Source organism: Hippoglossus hippoglossus, chromosome 12 (assembly GCF_009819705.1).
Source record: "Hippoglossus hippoglossus isolate fHipHip1 chromosome 12, fHipHip1.pri, whole genome shotgun sequence".
Lineage (NCBI taxonomy): Eukaryota > Metazoa > Chordata > Actinopteri > Pleuronectiformes > Pleuronectidae > Hippoglossus > Hippoglossus hippoglossus.
Genome location: NC_047162.1, coordinates 11,404,727 through 11,428,738, shown reverse-complemented (window position 1 = coordinate 11,428,738; position 24,012 = coordinate 11,404,727). Strand labels below are relative to the sequence as shown.

Below are 24,012 nucleotides of genomic sequence, written 5' to 3'. Positions count from 1 at the left end.
CGTGCATTTTGTATGTTTGGACAAAAGGTTTATCATTTGTGTCTCTTCTCACTGTGCAGGGGTTGACTGTGAGGGCACTCTTGATAAATTGGAACTGCAGTATGCCGGCCTGCTGGGAGGACTGAGGAGGTTCCACCATCTCCATCTCCACCTCCACCTCTTCCTGAGGTTCTTCCTGCCGTTTCCTCTCTTGTTTGATAGGCAGCACCCACAGGTGGTAGCCCTCTGCTCCCCAGCACTGTGATCGGCAAAATACATTTTACATTTAACTGGTAATCTCTTTCTTCCTGCTATGAGAAAAAATATCTTTTTAATATGCAACAGATAAACCATGCAATGAAGAAAAACTCATTATTCTAATTTGAGCACATGGAATTGCTTCTGTTCCACTTCAATGAACTGCAATTTGCTTTTAAATAACAGGGGTGGTGAGTGAGTTTCAGCCAGAAAACATAGTCACAACTGAAACAAGCTGTGGTTTGACTTTCTTTTATAGTCGTGTTTTATGATTCTTTCAATTACTTGATCTTCGTGGCCTTAAGTCTTTTTAATATTTAGTACTCAAGAGTTTTATTTATTTTTAAAAGTTTGTTGTTGGGACAGTACTAGAACTCCACTAACCATAGAGCAGATTTTAATGGGGTCCTTCTTAGTACCATCAGAACGATACCTGAGGGGAGGAGGAAAAATATATTAGAAATTCCACAATTACAACAAAATGGTTCATATGAAATGTCATTAACAGTTGTGTACGGATGTGTGTGTCCACCCACGCAAAGTCCTCTCCCAGAGTGCAGATGAGGTGAGCTCCAAAGACGCTCCACAGCGATAGGCCACCGCACTCCCACGTAACCATGACTACACTGTAGTCAGGTGACCAGCAGATGAGTTTGACTGGGCCCGTCTTGTTGTAGATGTCTGAAGAGGCAACGACATTAGAGTAAAGTTCAGAACACTGGAGCTTTTGTTGACTTCTTAGAAATTCAATTTTTTTCAAATGACGTCACTGAGTCATTACACTCTAGACTATAAGACTGTAAGAATTTATTTGAATTTCTCACACACATTTCAGTTTGTGACCAAGAATATTTTTCTATGTTGTCTTTTTGTTTAATCTGCTGAGCTCATTAATGTTTTGCTCTTTGTTTTCAAATGTCCCCAGAGGCTTTCTGGTAACAACAAAAACCACAACAAAGCAAACCAAACATGAACAATGATTTATTAACTCAAGCAATAGCTGAGCAAAGCCTTTTGAAATGCAGTTGTTCCTTCTTCCTCTTGCACAATAGCCACAAAAAAGGTTTTTCCACAGCTTGAAATTGAAATTTATAACTAGCACCACTGCCTTTACTTTAAAATCATTTTAGTCCCTAATAAGACTTTTTTTTTAAAGAAAACTTTATAAAATGCCCCTATAAATATAAAACTCAACAAAATTAGAAACAGGCTGATTCAGTGGTGGTTCTACATGGAAGTTCAACCACTAGATGGAGCTGTGGCTTTAGATCCCATCTGAGAAGTCTGACTGAAACAGATGTGATCTGTGAGGAAACATAGACGTGTATACCCAAGAGGGAGAAAGCTGAAGGAATGCGAGTTATCTCAGAGAGGACTGTGTGTAGGGGTAAGACAGACAGAGAGACAGATAAAGAGAGGAGGGAGACTAGAGGAGATACGTATGGATGGTACCTGGGTAGTGTTTTGGCGTGAGCTCCAGTTTGTGGGAGAGCTGCATGGACCCTGTTGCAGTGTCGATCATGTACACCAGCACGGAGCCACTGAAACGAGAGCAACCGCAGTTAAACAGACATCATTTTAAGATTTAACGATCAGCGGTGCGACAGGGCCGGTGACCTCTGGCTGTAATTTGGAGTAAATACCTTCAAGCTACATTTCTCTGCTTTGAACAACTTCCAGCGTGTCTGTGCACTCGACTGCACACTCATTTGGACACACACGCATGCATGCACATACCTCTAAACCAACAACGCCAAGGTCAAAGTATTTCTACTGTGTGTCATAGCAAACACTTTATCACAGAGGCTTAAAATGTGGTTCTTCAGCCGCTGCCAACTGATGTGGACGTTAATTCAGCAGTAAAAATCACACCAATGTACATTTAAGTAACCAGCCCTTTAATTTGGATGTGTATTTAACTTGACCATACTGAGCTGTGTTTTCTCCCTGTACTGCGAGACCTTCATTTTTCTCTAAAGCAGTTTTCCGACATGAACTCCAGGTCAGATGCATTCACAACAATGGGAATGTGTGCAGAACATTCAGGCGAGAGAGGTGGAGTCTGGGTGGTGCCTGCAGGAGGCAGGATATGACACATAACTTCCGCTGCAGAGAGCACAGTGGTTTTGTTTATATCACATCGACACTGGCATCGGTCATTATCTCCCAAAAGCTGTCATCTTTCCAAGTTGACATCTTCGTCTTCTACGTGCATGGCATCTCTTTTTCATCCTCAGATAATGGATTCTTCGCAGCCAACAAGTGTTAAAAACGTCATCAACACACCCACTTTTCCTGCTGTGTTCTTACACTGACTTTTACAAGGGGGCTGGAAAGAAAGGTAACTGCAGGACAATAATCACATGTTAAGGTACAAGACGCAAACAAAACCGAAGAAAAAGTTGAAGAGGAAGAGATTGGAGCAGTGAGGAAGAGAAATTCCTGCCAAGCTGGCAGATTGTACGATCCATGAGGAGTTTCTGACAAGCACACGAGGCAGCCTCTGCAAACACAAGCTGACAGATCGTCACAGCGGACACACACCACACGGACAACAATCGCTCTCTGTAACACACATACGCAAACAAACGCACCCACGTTTACTTCTCGACACTGTTTTTTGCGCAGACACAATGAGAAAATGGGACAGACGCATACCTGGCGCAGCCAAAGGCCATCAGTCTGTACTTGTTGTTGACAGCCACACAGGTGCCATCAGTGACATCTGCCGCCCAGACGCCCTGCAGCTGCTGGAGACACACACACGAATACAAAATCATTAACAATTACATAAAACTTTTTGTCTGTATGATGTCAGTGACTTAACTGCTATCTCCTTAAAAACACTTTATATATCTTGATGGTGACGTCAACACTTACTTTCCAATTTCAAGTATCTAATTTCATGCCAGTTTTCAGAAAAATAAACAGATACAGACATCCCTGCTTTAATAAAGCCAGATAAAGAAATAGCTCCAGGTCCTGAACTGAATCCTACGCATCACCAGTTTGGACTTTTGTCCTCCATAAATGGTTCTGTGTATCGATCATCTTCAGGAAAACTAAGGTTACTGTTGCTGCTTTCATTATTAAATCAAACTTTACTGAAACCAGAGAGGGCTCAACGACAACTCTCAAAAAGAACACAGTGCGTCCAGTTGACCTCCATTGATCGTTTTTACATCTGTTTTTACATTTTATTTCCACACAAAAATACCTTGGAGCATGGCGAGGTAACAGATTCCATCAGCTACACGAAAGCCAAACAGAAATTTCAATTGATTTGCAGGAACAAAAGGATAATATCACAAAACAGACATGTTATTCTATCAGGGATTTTCCTGATTAAAATACATCTGAGTTGACTCCTCTGTGTCATATGCTAATTTGCATAGTGAAAACATTAGTTGTACCAAATGCAGGCTATCTGTGAGTTTAAAGATAAAAAAGAGACTTAATAGTTTTTAAAGACTAAAAGTATTACACACTTTGATAATTTGTCATATGTATATTTTAACATAAACTGCGAGTGTACGTGTGTGTGTGTGTCTGTGAGAGTCCTTACGTCTGCGGTGATGGTGTTGTTAAGCGGTGTGATGAAACCCAGGCGCCCATCGCTCAGAACCACGGCGTACCCGTCCAGGGTCACACAATACTCCATGCAACGGATATACACTCCCTCCAGGTCCAGAGAGGGACCACCTACACACAAACACACACACACATGATTTCAGACCGCATTACATTGACCTAAATATATATTTCTGACGACACTTAAACCTTAACAATAACTACTACAAGCCTAAACCTGACAGATAATGCTAAGCCTAACCTTAAAACAATTCCCCATAATGTGACTGTGTAGATATACAGTAGATTTAGGTCCCTCACAACATGAGAAACACCCCACACACAAACATAATAAGACAAAGACACTGAATCAGGAGCTGCAGCTAATGATGGAAAGTTAAATCAGGAAAGATCATTTATTTCTCAACAATATCAAGTGATCTGTAGCTTCTTTTTACACTTTCATTGACAATCAGATCTGCTGTGTGTGGTTAGCTTCATGCACAGGTCTTCTCTAACCTCGAGCAGACTGCAGGTCTAGCGAGAAAGGGATCGTAGTGAGGCAGATGGCCTTGCGTCCGTTACTGCCCAGCCCGTCCCAGTGCAGCACATGGAGGTAGCCGTCTGCTGTGCACACCAGCAAGTCCTCCTGGAGGGACTGCAGACTGGTGGGAGGAAGAAAAAAAATAAACTGAAATTAGCATTTTGATTGAAAAAATTGAATAGGTAGTAAAAGACAGGGGCAGTTTGTGGGAAGGGCGGGAACAAGATAAACACCAGAGTGTTAGAAAACAGTGGGCTAGTCTTCATCCAGCTGTGCCCTCTGAGTGAAGCCTGAAAGTTTTACTGGTCAGCTGCGACGAGGCCACATAGCTGCCAGTGCCAAGGCTCACTGTCCTCTAACACATGAGGGAACAAACAGCGCGTGTGTGTGTGTGCGCATAGCGCTTCATTGTCCCCGGCCTGAGACTGAGGATGACACAATGGGACAAGCGAGGGATGAAAAGCAAGGGTGAGAAAGGAGAGAGAATAAAGGGAGACAAAAGATGTGAAGAACAGTGGACTTTCACTGTGGAGGAGGCAATGACTTTTATGGCAGTTTCACAGCAGGAGACGCCCGCTCATCTCCTGCAAAAATCAAGCTGTGCCTGTGAAATGCAGACAGCGCGCTCTCGTTCGGATGATTACCCTGTAATCTAGTGCAGACTGCGGAGGAGATGTGACAGATGAACACAGAGGCAGGAGTGACGCCGATAATAAGAAACGCAAGATAAATAAAAAATATGGGAAAAAAAGAAAATTGAGCAGAAAATTGGCGGAGTGACAGCTCTCGTCACTCGGCGAACAAAAGGCGTCAAGTTAAAGGGAGTGGGGGTGACAGGAGGGAAGGTGAAGAACGAGAAGAAAGAAACTATGAAAGAACTGAAATTAGCAAAGACTGAAATCACGAAGGAGAAAATAAGGAGGTATAGCAGACACCGGTTTTCAAGTCAAAAGTTATTATTTTCTCTTCTCACCAATTATATTATAATTTGTGGACTTTAAGACCACCACAGGCTTCAATGGTAAAAAGGAAAACGGAATCTCCTGTTTGTTTTTGCACAATGGCAATTATATTTATTATTGGCTTGTATGAAAATTGAATGATTTGCGTAGAAGATGTTGTGTCCTAACAGGGTGTTGTTGACAGCTAGAGGAACTGAAGTGCAACGCGTCATAATTAATTGGAAAAAGAGAGGAAACATCGTTTATGGTTCTTTTTTTAAGCCTTTACAGAGAATGTGTAGGAAAGAAAACAGCCTGTTAACATTTTATGGAGCTGGCTTTGGAAATGACAAAATAGAAACCCCTCATTTTGAGTAACAACCAAGTGTAGTCAGGTTATGTCACAGCTAAATTATATTTCATGAGATTGACAGCTCATGAGTCTCATTACGGACAAAATTTGCTCTAACTTCCGATGTGAATCACTGACGCTTCCATGCAACACTGGGGATGAATGTGTCATTCTTTCCTTTCTTCAATGACTAAACCCTTCCACCCCCGCATCTGTCCATCACTCTTCCCTCTCAGCGACTCTCCGTTTCTGCAGATTCATGCATATTTCTCTGCAGGCCTCTGTGTTTACAACTAACACAGAGTGAATGAGGGTGGATTCTCAGTGCACCTCGGCCATTTCTCACTGACGATGCCGAATTTCCATGAGAGGAAGGAGAGAATTTTTGTTTTTAGGCCACAACTCTGAGCCAAATGCTCTTAGCAGATACAGAGCGTGGGTAACGTTTAGCAGCTACAACAATGGTGGAATTTCTTTAAATGGCCACTGGGGAACGGTGTGAGGTAAAACAACATATATGCAGTTCAGATCCTGTAGTCAGTGCAGTAAATTAAAGCTACTGAAAGGAAGCTGGAATAACATGTTACATTTTGTTTTGACTTGTTTAGTTAATCGAGCCGTTAGCGGAAGGCTTCTGATATAAGATTTGAAAATGTGTTTACAGGAGGGGAGGATAAAAAAAAACATTGTTTACAGGAAGCTCTTACATTAGATTCACAGTGATATTGTAAACTGCATATTAAATATACTGCGTAATGTATCTTTTAGTGGTTTCAGTTTGTGTGCATACATCCATGAACTTAAGTCGGGAGTGTTTCAACGGACTTTAGGGGCCCTGCATCATTGCCTGCTTTGCCTACCCTGGGGGTCAATAGGGTTTATATGTAGTAAAAAACAGGCAGACACAACAGAATGAGAGAGACAAAGGACAATAAGAAAGTACCCACCTGGTGATGGGGGCCTCCAGATCCACAGGCTTCTTCATCTCTAAAGACAGGGCAGGGGCACATTGCTCTTCCTTATAACCTGGGGTCACTTTCACACGAGGACTTCCCCTGTGAAAACACATTAATACAAATCGATTTGTAGTCATTTGTAGTCATGCGTGCCGAAAAGCCAAAATGCAAATCATTTTCAACTTGGAAAAAAACAGTTTACAGGCAGAGACTTGCCCCACCTCTGTGGGTATGTACTCCAGGAATGTGAAATGCACTAATCCTCACACAATACACACTCAAAGGCAAACACCACAAATACACACACAATGTGGATGCTTGAAAGATACAAACCAGAGGAACAGAAAGTTCAGGGAAGGAAAATAAGAAATGCAGAGACACAGTTTTTTCATCCACATACTTATGGCCATGTTGTGTATTTGTTGCATTAGCTGAAGCTACCATAGCTTCTCATATTTCACTACCTGCTTTCATCAATCATATAATCACTGCAAATAAAACATGAAGTCATGAGTAAACAAAACTATGTTACAGGATTTAGCTCTGGTATTCCACCTGGCACTGTTTTCCAGCTGCTCTAACGGACAGATGCCAGTTGATGAAATTTCACACGCTGAGTGTAATGAGGAATAAACTGCAGCGAGCAAGAAATACCCAAAGGGTAAAAAAGCTGTTAATTTAAATTAATTCTGCTTCTGTTTATAAATCAGCCATGTCGTTATAATGTGTCATAAGCAGTCACAAGGTAGCAGCAGCAACGTAGCAGGGGTCAAATTGTGATGTCTGCTGTTTCAACTGAAACTGTTTTTCAGTGGTTGTGTTTTGTAAATGCAAACACACAGTTGATACAGGTAAAATAAAATATTCATATAACACAATTAAGTTTCAGGGAGAAGTTGGTGGAGCGTCCCTGGAAAATCCAGCTTGGCCCCTTTCACTTGGCTCACCTTACATAAGCATGTGTGTCAGTTTGCATGTGTGCCGCACTCACTTTGGATAGACAGGCTCATAGAGGTACTTGTCATCCCCTCCACCCAGCACGTCGAACAGGAGGATGTACCCTTTGGCAGTCTGAAAACAGAGAGGAGGGACTCTCTCATTAAAAACACATATATAATTACACTCCTTTATTATCAGGGAGGTGGAAATAGAAGACACTGAGAAGCAGACTGAGAGACAAACAAAAAAAGCAATTGGGATGAGAATAATAATTTAAAAGTAAAATTGAATTTCATCACAAACTTGCACAGTCATTCAGTGGCTTTTCATGCAGCCAAGGAGAGAAACAATGCAGAGGCTGGAGGGAAGAAAAGTAAATCAGTAAATAAAATCTTCATCTAACGTTACCATCTTAGACGAGAAAGGGAAACAGACCTAGTCCTTGTGTCCACATTCAGACCAAAAATAGCACAGTGTTGTGTTGGCGTTGTACAGTAAGCTACCTGCAACGTGTACTTGTACACATGTGAGGGCCAACACAGGCTCAGATGCAGATGTAGATCTAAACTGCTGTTAGTGCTCATTTGTCTGATGAAAGGTGTAGGGAGGTTTGACTGAAGCTGCAGCTCTGACGTTGTAGTCACTGTTGTCTGTAACTCGATCATAACGGCTGGGCCCAGATTCTGCTGCATCGTATCAATGACACAGTGCGTCCTTGTTAAAAAAATAATAAATAAATCCTTTAATTAAATGTAAATGTGCCTTCGAAAAGTCATGCTAAGGTTGTTTTCAAAATATTTAATGAACTACTTCCACAAGTTCACTGCTCAGGAATTTTGAAAACTCAATCTAAATTGGCTAAAAACTGCATTAAAAATGTCTAATTAGCCTATTTTTACATAATGCACCAAGTTGCTGACACATGCAGGTCTAAACTGCTGCTTTCGCTGATAATGATGCCCGAGAAACTAAATTTGTCAGCATTTAAAAACAGCACACACACAAATCATTCTGTGGAGAGGTCACCCTATCTTCGATGTAAAAATAATAGTAAAGTAGAATGCAAGTACAATACTGCAAATTAATTTTTTTCCACAACTGCATTGCGCACGCGCACACGCACACACACACACACACACACACACAGTTGTCAGGGAAACTGCTGAAATTGAGCCCATAGACTGAAACATGACACGAAACCTGATCTACACTCGGCTGTCAGAAATAATGTTCCACGGTTCTGCAACGGCTGTGCACAAAAAGGCTTTCTTCATGCAACTAAACCACCTTGAACCAGAGTGAGTTCGACACAAATCATAATTCTACTATTAACAACGTTTCATTCAGTTGCGCTTCACTGTACGCAGTTGTTTTGCTCATATTCTGTGGCAGTGCACTGAGGAAACCCTTGACTTTTTGAGTGTGACAGCACTGTTGGTAGCAGGCCAACACATCACCACAGCTATGAGAGAGCCCAAATCAGAGAGAGGGTAACGCCAGCAGCAACATGTAGCTCGACTAGAAAAGAACAATCACAGCCAGACACAGGACATGGAGCCACACTGAGGCCTGTTAAACTCATCAACAGCCTCAGAGCTCCCCGAAGCTGCTGATCCACACAAAGGCGAAAACCGCAAAACAACAACACTTTGACAAGCATGAAATCTACTTCAGAAAATGTCAATGAGTCAAAGGTTTGTTTCAGATCATTCTATTTCTTGAGATAAAATAAGAAATAAACACCAAGTCTACATAGGGATCATGTATTAGGGTAATTTGTGGAGTGATAATATTAATAATAACACAATAATAGAGTTAGCTGGTATTGTGAAGATGTGGCACTTTATTCCCAGTTTTGAAAACTATGTAAACAGCAGTGTTCAAATATTTGTTCAGGTAGCACAGTGAGGTCAGAGCCTCTATAAGTCAAACATCAGCCCCCTTGAGCCAGATGTGTTGAACTGGATTGTTAAAACAACGTCACGCTAGATGTAACATGTCTTACCTACTAAACACAATGAAGCGCGCATGCAGATAAAATCCACACATTCATTAGACCTTATTTACTTAAATCACAAAACACAATGTGACACGAGCTTCCTCCTTCGTCAAGCAAGATGGTTGCAGAGACCGGCACATGCATGGTCCAAGACAACCCTGGAAAAATTGGATTGGTAGTTTTCAAAAGTAAAATCGCAGCACACGGAAAAATGCAGTGTTGTGTTTGCTGTATGTGAAGTCACTGTTACACAGACTTCAATGAGAAAAGACATTGCGTTCCAGGGTTGCAGAGCTAAAATTAACCACTTCATCAATTTCATGTTATCACTAAATGAAGTTAAGATTATCACAGAAGGACCTAGTCTCATTACAATGACCTACTTAGCCATAATAGCATAATATGGTAATGAAGTCTGGCTATGAATGAAAGTGTGAATGAGAACAGTGAGTACCTCCACCATGGCTGCACAATCCTATATGTTTACTATTTCAATAACAGGAAATCTTTGTAATTTTAAACTGGGTCTGTTGGACAAACAAACTCTTATTAATTGTCATTAGAGAACCTAATCAAGTGCAAAAATATCCAACTGTGCAATATAACTGAGTTCATATACTCATCTGTCCTAATAAACTACATTTTATTCTATTAATTGCTTGTGTGTTTATATTATTTATTAGACGGTACTGTTGACTTGTCCGTATGTTACTTTCAATGACAATAAAGGCATTGAATTGAAAATACAGTCCATAGTTTTTCCATGGGGAAGGGGAAGCAGATATGAAACTTTAAAAACAACTGTGTATAGGCCAGCAGAAATTCAGCATCTGTGGAGTTAACCTATTAAAACACCAGGAAGGGACTGGAAAGAAAGGAAAGAAACTCCTCGTCGTAATCTGACAAGTCTTCAAAGCCGGGAGCCCCCATTGAATTGAACCCACATACTTAAAAAGACCAAAAAGGCTTCCTTCCCAGAGGAGGGGCCATGTGGGCTCAGAGAGGAAATGTGAGTGTGACTAAGACGCTCCTGTACTTCAAAAGAGTGTGAATTAGAGGAGGCAGGGAATCTCAGTATCAAAGATATGAGGGGGGGGGGGGGGACTATTTGGCAGCCTTTGACAAACTTCACCAGTGTCTCTCCTGTCTCTCATCTGCAGTTTCATCACAACACATACACGAAAGCTTTCGCACATGGTTTCATCTTTTCATTGAACGATGATTAGGTTTAATTCAACTAATCTTGTCAGATAAGTGTAAAAACGGTGGATGAAAGAGACGGGAGATAAAGGGAGAAGGCCACAATTGAGATGCATCCCATATCCCCGGGACACGTGGTGATCTTTGTTCCTTCACACATGCAGAGATAAAAGATGCAGGAAAAGGGAGGACCTTGGTCATTGTCAACTGGAGCCGCATAAACATGCAGGCACCATTACTGAAGGTAACGATTGTAAGGAAAGTTGCAAAAGTTTTCTCTGTATGTCCTCAGTGGCAACAAAGAGATGCAGTCTTTCATGAGTCTGCAAAATATGATGCACCTTCAAATACCAAGATCAGCACAGTTTGTACTGCAGATACAAGACAACAGTGTCAAAGAGGCTCCCTTTTACAGAACACAAAAACAAGAGAGAGAAAACAGCAGGAGATTGTCCCGGTCAGATGTGTTCACAACAACAGGAGAAAAAAAAGCAACAACAGCCTCTGTCCTTATCGCAAAATGCTCTGGAATCTCATTGTACTTCCCAGGTAACATCTTTACTGGCATGTTCTACTGTTTTTCATCCAGTTTTCTGTCCGTCTTGTGTTAGAAATGTATTCACAGAGAAATCTGAAAAATCGGACTATAGACCAAATGTATTTCCACATGGGTTTCACATTTCTGTCGATGTGTTTTATGATGTCCTGCGTTAAACTGGTTTCTCCTTATAACTCATGGCCACATTTATAGTTTATACTTAATAATTTGAATATGACAGGCACATAGAAGATGATACTTTAATTATAGGACTCAAGAAAAGGCTTAAGCCGTTGTCACATAACACTTCTTCCACTTGAGTTGGCACCTCAACACTATTTAAACCAACTATCACGACCTCATGCTGCAATTGACAGAGGGGAAGATCAAACAGCCGACTTCAGGCCGCTGTAAAACCCAAACAAATAGGAATGACTGGGAAAATGCAGACTGATAACAACTCTAGTTCAGGCTTGCAAGGAGAGTGAAAGTCTGAATGTTTTTGCAGGAGAAAGAGGCAAGTCAGCAGAAAACTATACATAGTGTAATAGTGTACTGGAGCCTCCCTCCTCCATGTTTGAACAAACTCCAGAGGTCAACACACGCCGGCTTGTGAATATCTGCAGTGGTTCCCTGAAGCTACTTGCACTTTGACAAAACATGCGATGAATTACACAATTCACAGATGTTAATGTTAAAAGGTTGTGGACAGACATTCCTAACTGAACCAATGTCACATGTTTTGATGAGGGAGAGTAGCTTCCAGCATGGACTACAAACAAGTCCAAACAGTTCACAAACATGCAACGGAAGAGCACAGATTTGTCAAGTGTGTCTGTAACATAAACTGCATATAAAGACGGATGATGCGTCTCCAATTCCTCACACTATCCAGAAATGAAGGCAATACGAACCCTGCAATCATGTGCACTTGGATTCAGAGTCTGCGCAGTAGTGATAGTGGGATGGCGCTGCAGTGCGGGACCAATCATTTCACACCCTTTATATAGCAACAAATAACTAAGTAAAACTAAACACAGCAAATTAAAAATCACTCGCTTACTTACATATGCCATTACTTATGAGTGATGTCTTATCTCACCTAAAAGGCAGTTTCATTTGAACGTTTAGTAGCTCAATCTTTTTCTTCCTTGTTGGGTTAACTGGTGTGCATCACTGGGAGCAGGACAATTTAAGTGCAAAGCCAGAATAAATTCTTTAATGGAATAATAGTGCAGACAAACAAAACTGAATAGCAGTGCATAAACTGGAATTGGTTTAGACATGAAACAGTAGGACAAAATATAAAGAAACTGTCTTGGTCACTGCAAAAAGTCTTTGGTGGTAAACACGTTCCTGAGTGAGAGTCTAAAAACAGAGAGGGAACATTTTGGCCTCGGACAGATCCCAAAACACACACAAGAAGAGTTCAAGACTAAAAAACATTTCCCCTGTTAGAGGGACTTCATCCTGTCTTGACTCCTGCCACACACATACGTCCAACCCTCCTGCTTGGTCAATTTCTTTTACCCTCTCTCTCGTACTCTCTCTCACTCACTCACTCACTCACTCACTCACACTCACACACACACAGCTAAAGATAGTCCTAGCCATGGTTTAGGAGGGTGATTACGTTAGCCTCAAGGTCTGCAGGGTGTGTGAGCAGCCAAACATCTGGGAAACAGCTGGCGAGGACTACTGCCTGCCTGGGCAACGCTGGTCTTTATTGTTCTGCAGTCCCCGACCTCTTAAAGTCGGCTCACCCTTTAATTAAACAACAATACTAATGAGGTTGAGAAAAGTTATAACTTGTTGGAGATGGAAAAAAGCAGCTGGTCAACACAACATAGTTTATGGGTATATAGTAATCTTGTACTTGTTATGTTGTCATAACGTTGTGTGAGGTTGGACAGAAAAACAACTCAGGTTCTTTGGGACATGCAAAACTTTCGAGGTAATAATGCACGAGTGAAACAGACCAAGTGGGAGTAATTGTGTGACGATTGGTCTGTTCCATAAATGTAGCAGCAACTTATACTAAATGTATACAGTCAGTCTACGGGTATATTTAAAGTCCGTTTCCCCATTCACATAGTGTTTACAATGCTTCTTGTCATCCCCCCCTGCATTAGGTTAGGTTATGTGTAATGTGGGATGTGCAGATCAATCCCCAAAATATTGATACGGGCTGTCAGTAGGATTGATAACAGAAACATAGATCCGTCACATCCTAAGCACATGAACACTGATTGATGCTGCAAGATTTGCATCTCTGCTGCTGGTGTGTGCACGTGCACAGTCATGACCTCCTTAGTTTGGGTAATGAATATTTGATAAGTTGTCTAATGTTTAAACATAAATGTGATTATGTAATTAAAGACTACTAGAAAGAGATTGCTTCATGCTTGCCAAATCATTAGGTGATTAAAATATGTTCAGAAGTTGTCTATTAATATGCATCCATTCTTTAAATCCTGACATGTTTGTCTCCTTTACATGATGCCACATTACCCACTTTTTGACAATAAAAAGGTATCATTATCACTTTTGATATTGATGATACTAGTATTATTTGGTAATTCAAATAATAATAATTTTTGGTATTGCCCACCCCTAGTAGCCAGGCATAGAAGAGAAAAGTGTGCTCTCAATTTGTGTTGCAGCTACAAAACTGCAGCACAAATTGAGAGTCTCTGGTGAAAGAAGCGCAGTTTCTAGTCAGTTTCTGCGACTGAGACTGAATCAAATGTCAGTGGTTCACATTTAAACATTTCCTGTGTGAAAGAAAGCCCAACTGGCAGAAAGAAAGAAATATAAAAAATAAAAAAAATGAACCCAAACAAAGTTTAGAAAAGTATAAAGCACCATACTAAACAAACATATCCTAAAGGGTAAACAAAATTTGATTGAATGAAATGATTAAATGTAGATTATCGTCCGGGACTAATGAATGCGAGAGCATGAAGGCTTCAGTACATTTAGAGCTGCTACACTCCTGACATTAGAAAGGGATTCCTGCTGCAGCTTCAGTTTGTGGTTGTCACAGTTGTCATTCCAGTCAATATTCATTTTTGCCACATAGATGAACAGTTTGAAAACATCTCACACATGCACACAAACAGAATAAAGCCACGACTCCACAACATCAAACCAAACGGCGGGGTGCTTGAGGTGCCCAGGAAGTGACTATGACCTGGTATGTTGGGTAACTCCTGCACCTGCTCTCTGTTGTGTTTGGCTGAGTGGGCCTGGGACCGAGCCTGACTTACTGCTTTCCAGACACATTCACAGCATTCCCTCATGTGTACTTTGGCATCAATACGAGAGGGAGGGGGATGAAAGGGAGCAGAGAGAGGAAAGGGGGCGAGAGACAGACACCTAGGGGCCCAGACGTTATCCTTTTAATATTTTTTTCTAATAAACAAGGTTATGTCTTGACTACTATTAATCAATCTTCCCTGTCTTCGTTGACAGGAACTGGAGTCAGAGCATTTAAAAGACACGATTACACAGCTGGGAAAATGATGTTACCCATGTGTCTGTCCCTTGTTTTCCAGCCTTTTTAATTTCAAGGGCATTATCTATACTTTTTAGAGCCTTTCTGACCAAGGCACAAACATATTTATGCAATTTTCTTCACAATACTTTAAAAAAAAGTTTTTTTGCACACACACAGGCCTGTATGTGTTGTAACCCCTTGAACACGACACAGTATGTTGGCCTCAAGGACAAGTGGTGTTGTTTTGGGACAAACATGTACTGCTGATTGACACAGACTTATAAACAGCATGTCATGTCAAGGACATGAGGGGCTGTCAACTGGGTTAAAGTTTTTGATGAAATATAAAATAATCATAAGTAAACGTAATGTGGGGCCCTGTTTATAATTTTTTTTGTATTTTAGTATAAACAGACAAATGGTTAATAATGGTAAATGGACTGTATTTATATACAGCTTTGACCACTCAAGGCTCTTAAGAGTACAAGTCCCTTTCACTCATTCACATACATATTTATACAACGCTTATTTCTGTCACACACTGTTCATACCATCAATTGGGGTTCAGTGTCTTGCCCAAGGACAGTTCGGAATGCGGACTGGAGGAGCCAAGGACTGAACCACCGTTTAGGTTCGTGGACAACCCTCTTTAACTCCTGAGACACAGCCACCCACAATAAAACTCTGACCCAGTACATTGTATAAATAGAAATAAGAGAAAAAATAATACGTTGTGTTCGTGGAGGAACTGCTACAAACTGCCAAACACAATTATTTGTATATTAATATTCTGGTGCCATAAAATGAGAAGACAGATTATCCCACTAATTAGACAGATGTGACTATTTGGTGAGGACAATGCAGCATTAGTTATGTTATTAATCATGGCTAATTTGTTATTGTCTGAAACATGTATGGATTGCAGAGTGTAATATAGCTGCGTTCCTTTTAAAAAAAAAATCCAGATGGTGTGGTCTTTCTGTGGAACTACTGTTAATGTAGTTTGGTTAAAATAAAACTTGTGTGCAGATATTAACTCAGAGCTCGGGAATCCCCACAACCCTCAAGTATATGGTTACAAGCAAACTAGATGATGATTGTGCAGAATCAATTCTCTGTGTGGTTTTGTTTTCGATGCCGTCTGCCTCTGTTCTGCATCTTGACGTTCATCCAATGTGTTGCTGATCACATGGTCTCTGGGAGCTGACAGAGTCTTCTGCTGACTCGGACACTTGCCTTGTGTGAGGTCACTGAACGAGACGCCTTCCTTCACGCTGACATCTCAGCTGCTGCAGTGCTCGGCCAACAATCATGAGTAATGAACAGAAAATGTCAGCGGTGGATGTACCTTGAAGTTCAGTTGTCCCGAATCAGGCAAAGGGTGGAGTGTGACGCTTAGCATTGTATTGCATCACTCCACATTCTTGTTATAAGTGCCTTTCTGTGTCAAAGTGCTCTTTCTGAGAGATTCATTATCACGTCAACGCTGTGCTGCTGTTGTCTTGGTTGAATCTGTGCTTCTATGACACTTTATTTCATAAAGCTTTCTGTTTATTTATGTGAAGATCCTGAGATAAACAGCCCTGATTCCAGTAGCCCTGCTCAGACTCATTACCTCAGTGTGTTTGACACAGCAGATGCAGCGTCCGTCTGCTCCTTCTCTGAACTCACATTATGTATCAGGACATTAGCTCAACACAGACAGGCCTCATTACCAGGGATTACACAAGATAAGAGTGATTTACATTCCAACCTGAAAACAATTAACATGCCATCCTGAAAATAAATAACAGCATCTCATAAATCCAGCCCTGGTGTACTCTGCTGCTTCCAGGGACACTCTGCTGCCCAAGGGCATTAGAATTTGCTTTCCCTCTAGCTGCTTTCAGACACGCACTGAAGACTGGACATTTTCCAGAAATTTTTCGTATGAAAACAGAGCAGGAAAATGTGCAGAAGATTTTACAGCGAGCGAGTGTATTGAGGATGTGTGTTCCAGACTTTCATAGGAGATAGATACAGTCATGAAACTGAACTGCAACAGACAAGAGGATGTGACTGTAGGTGTGACAGTGGAGGAGTGATCTGGCTAAACTAAAATCAAAAAGCTTGTGTGGGCTTACATACAGAAACATCCTGGCAACTCGAGAACATAGAAAATCTCATCTCCATGGAAATGAGCATGAATATTAAAAATCGCATCTCTTAACCTTTGTGGGCTGATACATTTGCATATTCGTTCGGTGGTGGGTTCATCTCCAGAGTTTGCCTGAGGCGAGGTTTACAGTATGAGGAGGGAAGATCCTGAGGGATGTTTTTCACGATTAATTTAAAAAGGGGGGGAAAAGGCTGTTTATCCCTCCCCTCATTGGGTTCCGTGTTAGGGTAAATTGTACCGATTCACAAAAGACAACTAAGGACTCTATAGATCCATTTAGATGGCTGTAAAAGCTCCCCCACAAGCCTGACTTGTTAAGAATGAGGTCAGGGTCAAAGGGCAAAGGTGATTGATGTCCACTTTATCACCAATTTGTACCCCCAAGACTTCATCTGGCTATTTTGATGGTGCATTAAATCAACTGAGCTGTAAACCACAGAGCTATAACAACCTGTTTGAGAGGGAACTACTGTTTCGCTTTGAGTTGATTGACTCACAGTCAGACAGAGAACTCTTATATCAGCAGAGGACAAAGTCAGAGAAAACTGTAGATAAGAAAGAAAGTGTAACTAAAGCATTTCACTATTATCTCAGAACGTGACGGGACAGTCTGTCCAGTTACTCACTGGTTTAACTACTACAAATTATCATTTGACGATTTCAGGACATTATACTGTTAGATCTAAGCGGTTGTAACTATAAGAGCAAACCCTCAACCTTCAGATGCTGCAGCATATTCTTATATCGCAACATTTTGAGATTAAATAGTTTTGTAAGTGGCCACTCTGGCAGCGTTAAACCTGGTGCTGCTTGTGACCTTTTGTCAGATGAACAACTTAAGTGATTGAGTTTCAAGTCAAAGCATGCCTAGCTCCAGGTAACACATTCCTTTTCTTACACACATTAAAGCTGGCCTTAATTCAAGAGTTCCTAACAGTCTACTGTCAGTCTACAGAGTGTTTATGAATAGTCTGATCATATGGCAAATAATTACAAGTGAGTTGCAATGGCAAAAAAAATAGGCTTTGATTTTTAGAAGTTAACTTATAATGTCATCAAGCCCTCAAGATAATTTGGTGTTTGGTTTTTGAGTATTTGCTGAGATATCATTACTTATCTATAGTGATGGTCAGGCACATGCAAAATAACAATGCACCTTGTTGATGGGCTTGCAAATGTATAGTAAGGGAGATAAGCCCAGTCCAAGTCACAGAACGTTAATTAGGATCATAAATGTCAGCTCCATATGATCACATCAGCAAGGCAAATTCCATTAAGATCTGTGACGGTGCGGCCCAAAAGTGTAATGATCTGACATGGAATGACCCAATACAGAACCAGCTACAATTCTCCATTATCTTTTCCTTACTTTCCATCATCTTTACAGTCATAACTTCTTGTCCCACCACTGCATATAAATTGATGTTTTAACGAGCTGTAGACAGCTCAGGGGCTGTTTCAGTTCCGCTCTCGCTGCCACGGGACTATCTTCCTTGTATCTTGAGCTGAGCATAACAGCAAAAAAAAAAAAATAGGACAAACTCCACTGTTTGGAGAAGTGCGCCGACACTTTTACTGTTTCTCTTTCTAGCATTTGTCATGCTCTACTTTTAAGCACCACAGTAACAAGGAAGCTGTCTGTGTCTGTTTTGTTTAACAGAAGGATCCTGATAAAATTCTACTGTCAGTGTTTGATTACGGAAGCATCTTTGAAAGTCTACATCCAGTGAATCAAAGTGGTAACAAGACAGTAAGTGGAGAGGTTACAGTTACAAGGAGTAGAAAGAAAACCAAGCAGGTAGAAGATGGGAGACAAGAAGTGAATAACAGGAGAGAGACACAAGATTGTTAGCTTGGTGTGTCGAAGCCATTAGATAAGAGCAACATCTGCGCCAAAAAGACTTGCCGTCCCATTTAAGGAGTCATTTACCATTAATATTACAATTACATGAAACATATTGATGCGGTTGGGGACTTCTTGTGTCTTGTTATAATACAATACTGTTAAACTACAATTGATTTGTGTCATCTGAGGTGAAGAATGTCTCGGTGTCAGAGCTTGATGAGAGGTGAACTTCGGTATCGATCAAACTATACAAATATAAGAGGAGATGGTGTTGACTTACCGCCACAGCTATCATGGAGTCGTCTGGTTTCCATTCTGCCTTCTGGTAGAAGCCAAATTGGGCCGCTGCCTTTGAAGACTCGATATAGCTGACTATCAAAACACTGGGCTGAGGAAGAAATGGGAAAGAAAATTAATATTTAAAAAATCCCACTGGTCTCAAACCATCCATCTGGCATATATAACAACACCAAAAATCTACTGAATATTATCACATGCAAATAAATGATGCAAGTTGTAAAGCAAACATCATCATACTGCTGTAATTTATCATTTGTATAAAGATCATCTTCCTCGTTCATTTAAGATCTTTCTTAAAATTTGATTTGAGCTAAACTCAAATAATAAAACAAATAGTTCTATGACTAAAAATAACAATAACAGACCAGCATATATTTAAAAAAAAAAAAAATCTATTCAGCTCTATTGTTATTCAAAACATGCAGAAAGAGCAGCAGCAATAGAAGGCATGATAACATTTACAGCTATGATTGACAGTGATATTTAGCACTGCTGTGCCAGAAAGGGTTTTAATGACATTAAACTGGTTGAATGTTGCTGGCCAGGAAACAATGCTGCTTAAATTATGTCTCAAAATAATAGGAAGTCTATGATACCTGGCGTCTGATAAACTGCTAATTTCTACCTGAGTTACATTCATTTCTTTTGAAAAATCGGCCTCTGTTAATAAACCTGTGTGCAGCACAGACAGAGAGATGAGCAGGAGCATACACAGACTTTGCCTGAAGCTGTTGCCCTTAATTTGCCTCAACCCCTTAATCACTCAGGCAGATATGTGTCTGGATCACAGAACAAGCACAACCAGTTCATTCCAATATCCTCTAGTGTAAAGCTGAATTTTAACCATTTAGCCAGACATCTTAAACTGTTTACAACAAACAATATATGTGTTTATCTGTAGTTAAACAGGAAGCAGTGAGTAACTTATGGTTGAGTTGATTACTTCAGATTCAGTTGATACAACATTCATTCAGATGTAGAAAGTGGAAATAAGACACCGTAGCAAAGTTGTTGTCAGTAAGACAAATAACAGTCCTTGACATTAAAGGGAAAACCAGGACACAGTTAACTGAGTGGCTTCAGTCAGGAAACAGGGGCAGGGAAATATCTCACGTCACGCCTGCTATGCAACGTTAGACCTTGTACCCAGTCACTGTAATGAGAGACAGGTTTGAAGTATTTCCATCCTACAGTGTCCTTTTCGTAGAATTAAAACTTAATGCCACTGATACCTGCGCCGGCGAACCCTGCTCACTAAGACAAGGTGCTTTGTAACCTTAAAGTGAATTATAATAAATAGGCAGATAGATGTAATTCATTTTCAAAGTGGCTCTTTTCAGACTTTCCGACACACTCAACTTATCTATGCCTAGACCCCCCCTGCAATACAGCCTTGACGAGGTCACAGAACATAACAGCTACAAGGCTACGCAACTGTGCTCTAAGGATTAGTAATAATGCCTTGACTGAACTATCCAGGCACAAGCTGCACTGTCCAAGGCAGAGGATAGATGGGATTAAAGAGAATAGACCTGGTGGCAAAATGATTTCCGAGAGCAGCAGGGGGCATGAAAGCTGGGAGGGGAAACAGCAGATACAATCATCCAACACATAACCTGACCAAGTCTTTGTTAGAAGAAACCCATAGGAATGGAATAATTGCTTCTTTTAGGTTTTCTGATAAGATGAAAATGAATACATAATAAAAAGAAGATTTGTTGGATAGTTTAACAACAGCGATGCCTCTGTGGGTTTTGTATATAGTGATATACAACCATATTTTAATAAAAACAAATCCTGAATATGAACAGATGATGGCTGGTAGTCTAATTGGTTCTCAGGGAATATGCCCATGGCTATTGGGGTGGCCCAGGTTAAGATTCAGTCATCACTGTACAGTCAGGTATAGTTGTACTTGTGCTGAAGTGTAATCTGTGAAGAGCTGCTGAGCTGATAATAGAAAAAATGCTGCTGCGCTAACAGCAAATAGTTCTCCCATCCTCAGGGGACAGGATTTCTGAGTCGAAATGCTTGCCAAGTTCCAAGTCCCAGAGTAAGGGAGTCCACACTTGGCGTACTTGTTATCAAGAAACGCATAGTTACTCAGCCGATGGTGGAATAAAACAGACACTTTGTCAGACATTTAAAACAAAGGATGGCATAAGGGAGAACTAGAGATGGGAACAGTTCCCATAACTTTAAGTGGATTTTTGTACTCCTCCAGGGAGGAGAAGAATAACACAATTTAATTTATCGGCCACATAGATCTGTCTTTTTGTCAAGATACCTGATCCTGCTATTTAAGTTAGTATTGGACAGTTATCCAATACAAGTGAGGGATTGGTGCATCCCAAGGAAATAAACAAACAAACCCCTCTATAACATGCCTGTGTGCAGAGTTGGGATTGATGGTGAACGGAAATATCAAGATGGACACAACATGTGTGAAAGGTGTAAGTCGAGAGGAAGACGTCGCTATAATTGAAATTCCTGAAATGACCTTTTCCCCAGACGTCTTATTGATACTTGCAGGCAGACAACGTTCTTAAGACGGAGGGGAAACAGAACATGCTCACTTCCTGTGAGGGCCTCAGGAAATGACCGGTGACCCTGATCCATTGTTGCTACAACTCAAATATACAAACAGTGTGGAACGCAGACAGCATTGAACAATGTGCTCAACTGCAGGTTATCAAATTAAATGGCCGATCTCCGTATCAGCACGGGAAAACCGTATGTATTAAAACACGCGAGGGAAGGATATGAATGCTGATACTCATCAGTGGTAGATGCTATCATCTCGCTAATAGAAATTTTAATAGTTGCTTTTTGCTCAATAATAATTGTATTTCAAACTAGAATGGCAATCAGTGGAGCGCTTACCATCGCCAAGCCCCAAAAGTCTTGTTATTAGCCAGATTTAAATTCACTAGATCCAGAATTGTATTTGGATCCACACTCAAATTGAGTCCTAAGAATTTGCCAGATATTTTCCATCAAGATCTTGTATTATTCTCTGACAAAGAAAATGCTGAAAAACTCTGTCTCGCAATGAAGAAAAACAACAAAACTGGATCTGCACCAAAATGTAATGGGTTGTAGCTCTATGCCCAACCCCTCCATAAAATGTCACCGAAATCGGTTAAGTAATTATTGAGTAACTCCTGCTAAAACACAAACACAGACGAAAGCACAACCTCATAGAAGAGGTAAATATTTCCATCTCATTAAAAGACCACTGGCTTACAGTATTGTTCAAGTGATGACACAATGATTCTGTTATATTAGCTATGATCACCGAGAGAGTTATGTCATCATGACTTAACATCACAGATCAGCACGTGGAACGGTCATACAGGAATCGATTTAGCCTGCTGTTGTGATAACGCTTGAAAGAGTTGTCAAGATTTAATCAACACCGTGGCTTTTAACACAGGAAGCTTTTGGTGGAAATAGTCATACCCGAATCATTCATTGCTTAATCCCACAGATAAAGGCATTGGCTCTAGCTCAAGAGCGTTTTGATGAGCAGACTTAACACTGCAGGGTCTTGTAAGCCTTTTAGAGAAAAGCCACTTTATAACTGAGTGATAAAACGATCCCTCTATGTTACGATGCTGTGGAGAAAAAACGTAAATAAAAGAATCCAGTGCTGCGCTGACTTGATTGTTGACATGAATCACCCTGCCTGACAGGAACATAACACAACATGCAACCAGCGAGGAGTTGTTTTTAAACATCACCAGCAAATCGCATGGTGATTGAAATGCATCCACTTCCCCTGATGCTGCAGCGTAAGGACATACAGTTCTCATCAGGTGAAGTTCATCTCGGGGATGAAATGCCACCACACCTCGGTCATGGATGAGTTGGGTGATTAATGTGAGGAATGCCATTCAAATACAAAGTGCCGCTGCGTCTGTGACAGTCACACGTATACGGATGTACAGTAGTGATGCGTGACAATGTCACCGGTCACCTGTGTAGTAGGTGTGTATGTGGCCACGTTTGCCAGCACGTCAGTATTCATGGCTTCTGGTTGGACCTCATTGAAAACACTAAACTGTTGCTCTCAGCTGATGTTATGAGAAATCGGCCAAATTGCCACGCAAGTAGTGGCAAGAGGAGCAAATAATGGCGGTGATGAGTTTGTTAAAAACAACCGCGATCATCATCGCTGAAGTGAAAGTAGCATGTGTTGTTGTTTGTGCGGACAGCTGAGTTCAGGAGCGTGACCGGAGTGGACTCACCCGACTGAACCAGACGCTGAGCTGCGTCTCGGACAACACGGCGAAGTAGAACCGCTGGGCGCTGGGCTGGATGTGGAAGGGCTCCTCTTCGCTCCGCAGCGGGCAGAGCAGCCTCCGGGGCCAGCCGGTGAGAAAATACATGACGGCAAAAAAAAAAATGAATCTGTGCCTCGACACCGAGATACAGTGTCGCAGCAGAGTCGGAGCCCCGTATCCCCCCCTGGTCCACCTGGGGTCTGTTCAATCCGAGTGACGCATGGGCGGCTGTTTCAGTTAAAAATAAAAAAAACTTTGAAGAGCTACAGGCGGCCCCGGTGTTTACCCCCGGCCGGGCTCTCGGTCCATGGATGCCCCCCCAGAGAAAGAGCCCAGCAGCCGTAGGAGCTACACAGCTAGCCCCGAGCTAGCGCTGGCTCTTCAATTTGAAGCTAACGAGCTTGACCAAGGCGACTGCAGAGGGGAAACCGAAAACAAGAGCGAGCAGGCCCGCGGCGACACCACACGGCTCCACGCGGCCGACGAACGGGTCGATGAACCGTCGCTCCCGCTGCCGTTTCAGTCCTTGCGTTGTCGGGACCAGCGGTGTTTGGAAACGGCAAAGCGTCTGGTTACAACTCCCCGATGCTCCGCCGACGCCATCTTTACCAGAGTCCGTGAGACTCAGCGCTGATTGGCTGAGCGGA

The 24,012-nt window shown here is 41.4% G+C and overlaps 1 protein-coding gene across 4 annotated transcripts in view; it reads right to left on the bottom strand.

Annotated features, from left to right (window-relative positions):
* Positions 1-24,012, bottom strand: part of ric1 (RIC1 homolog, RAB6A GEF complex partner 1) — a 30,667-nt gene extending 6,655 nt beyond the window's left edge. Inside the window, exons 1-12 of one of the 4 annotated variants that reach the window (XM_034602515.1) lie at positions 23,330-23,969; positions 19,060-19,167; positions 7,592-7,671; positions 6,592-6,699; positions 4,327-4,472; positions 3,803-3,939; positions 3,455-3,487; positions 2,896-2,987; positions 1,690-1,778; positions 774-918; positions 622-670; positions 53-238 (exon numbers count right to left, since the gene is read on the bottom strand). In XM_034602515.1, coding sequence (XP_034458406.1) covers positions 53-238; positions 622-670; positions 774-918; positions 1,690-1,778; positions 2,896-2,987; positions 3,455-3,487; positions 3,803-3,939; positions 4,327-4,472; positions 6,592-6,699; positions 7,592-7,671; positions 19,060-19,167; positions 23,330-23,470 — 1,314 coding nt within the window. In that variant the 5' untranslated portion in view covers positions 23,471-23,969. Of the gene's footprint in view, positions 1-52; positions 239-621; positions 671-773; positions 919-1,689; positions 1,779-2,895; positions 2,988-3,454; positions 3,488-3,802; positions 3,940-4,326; positions 4,473-6,591; positions 6,700-7,591; positions 7,672-19,059; positions 19,168-23,329 lie in introns of all 4 variants that reach the window. The other 3 variants (XM_034602516.1, XM_034602517.1, XM_034602519.1) reach the window with 3 other exon arrangements.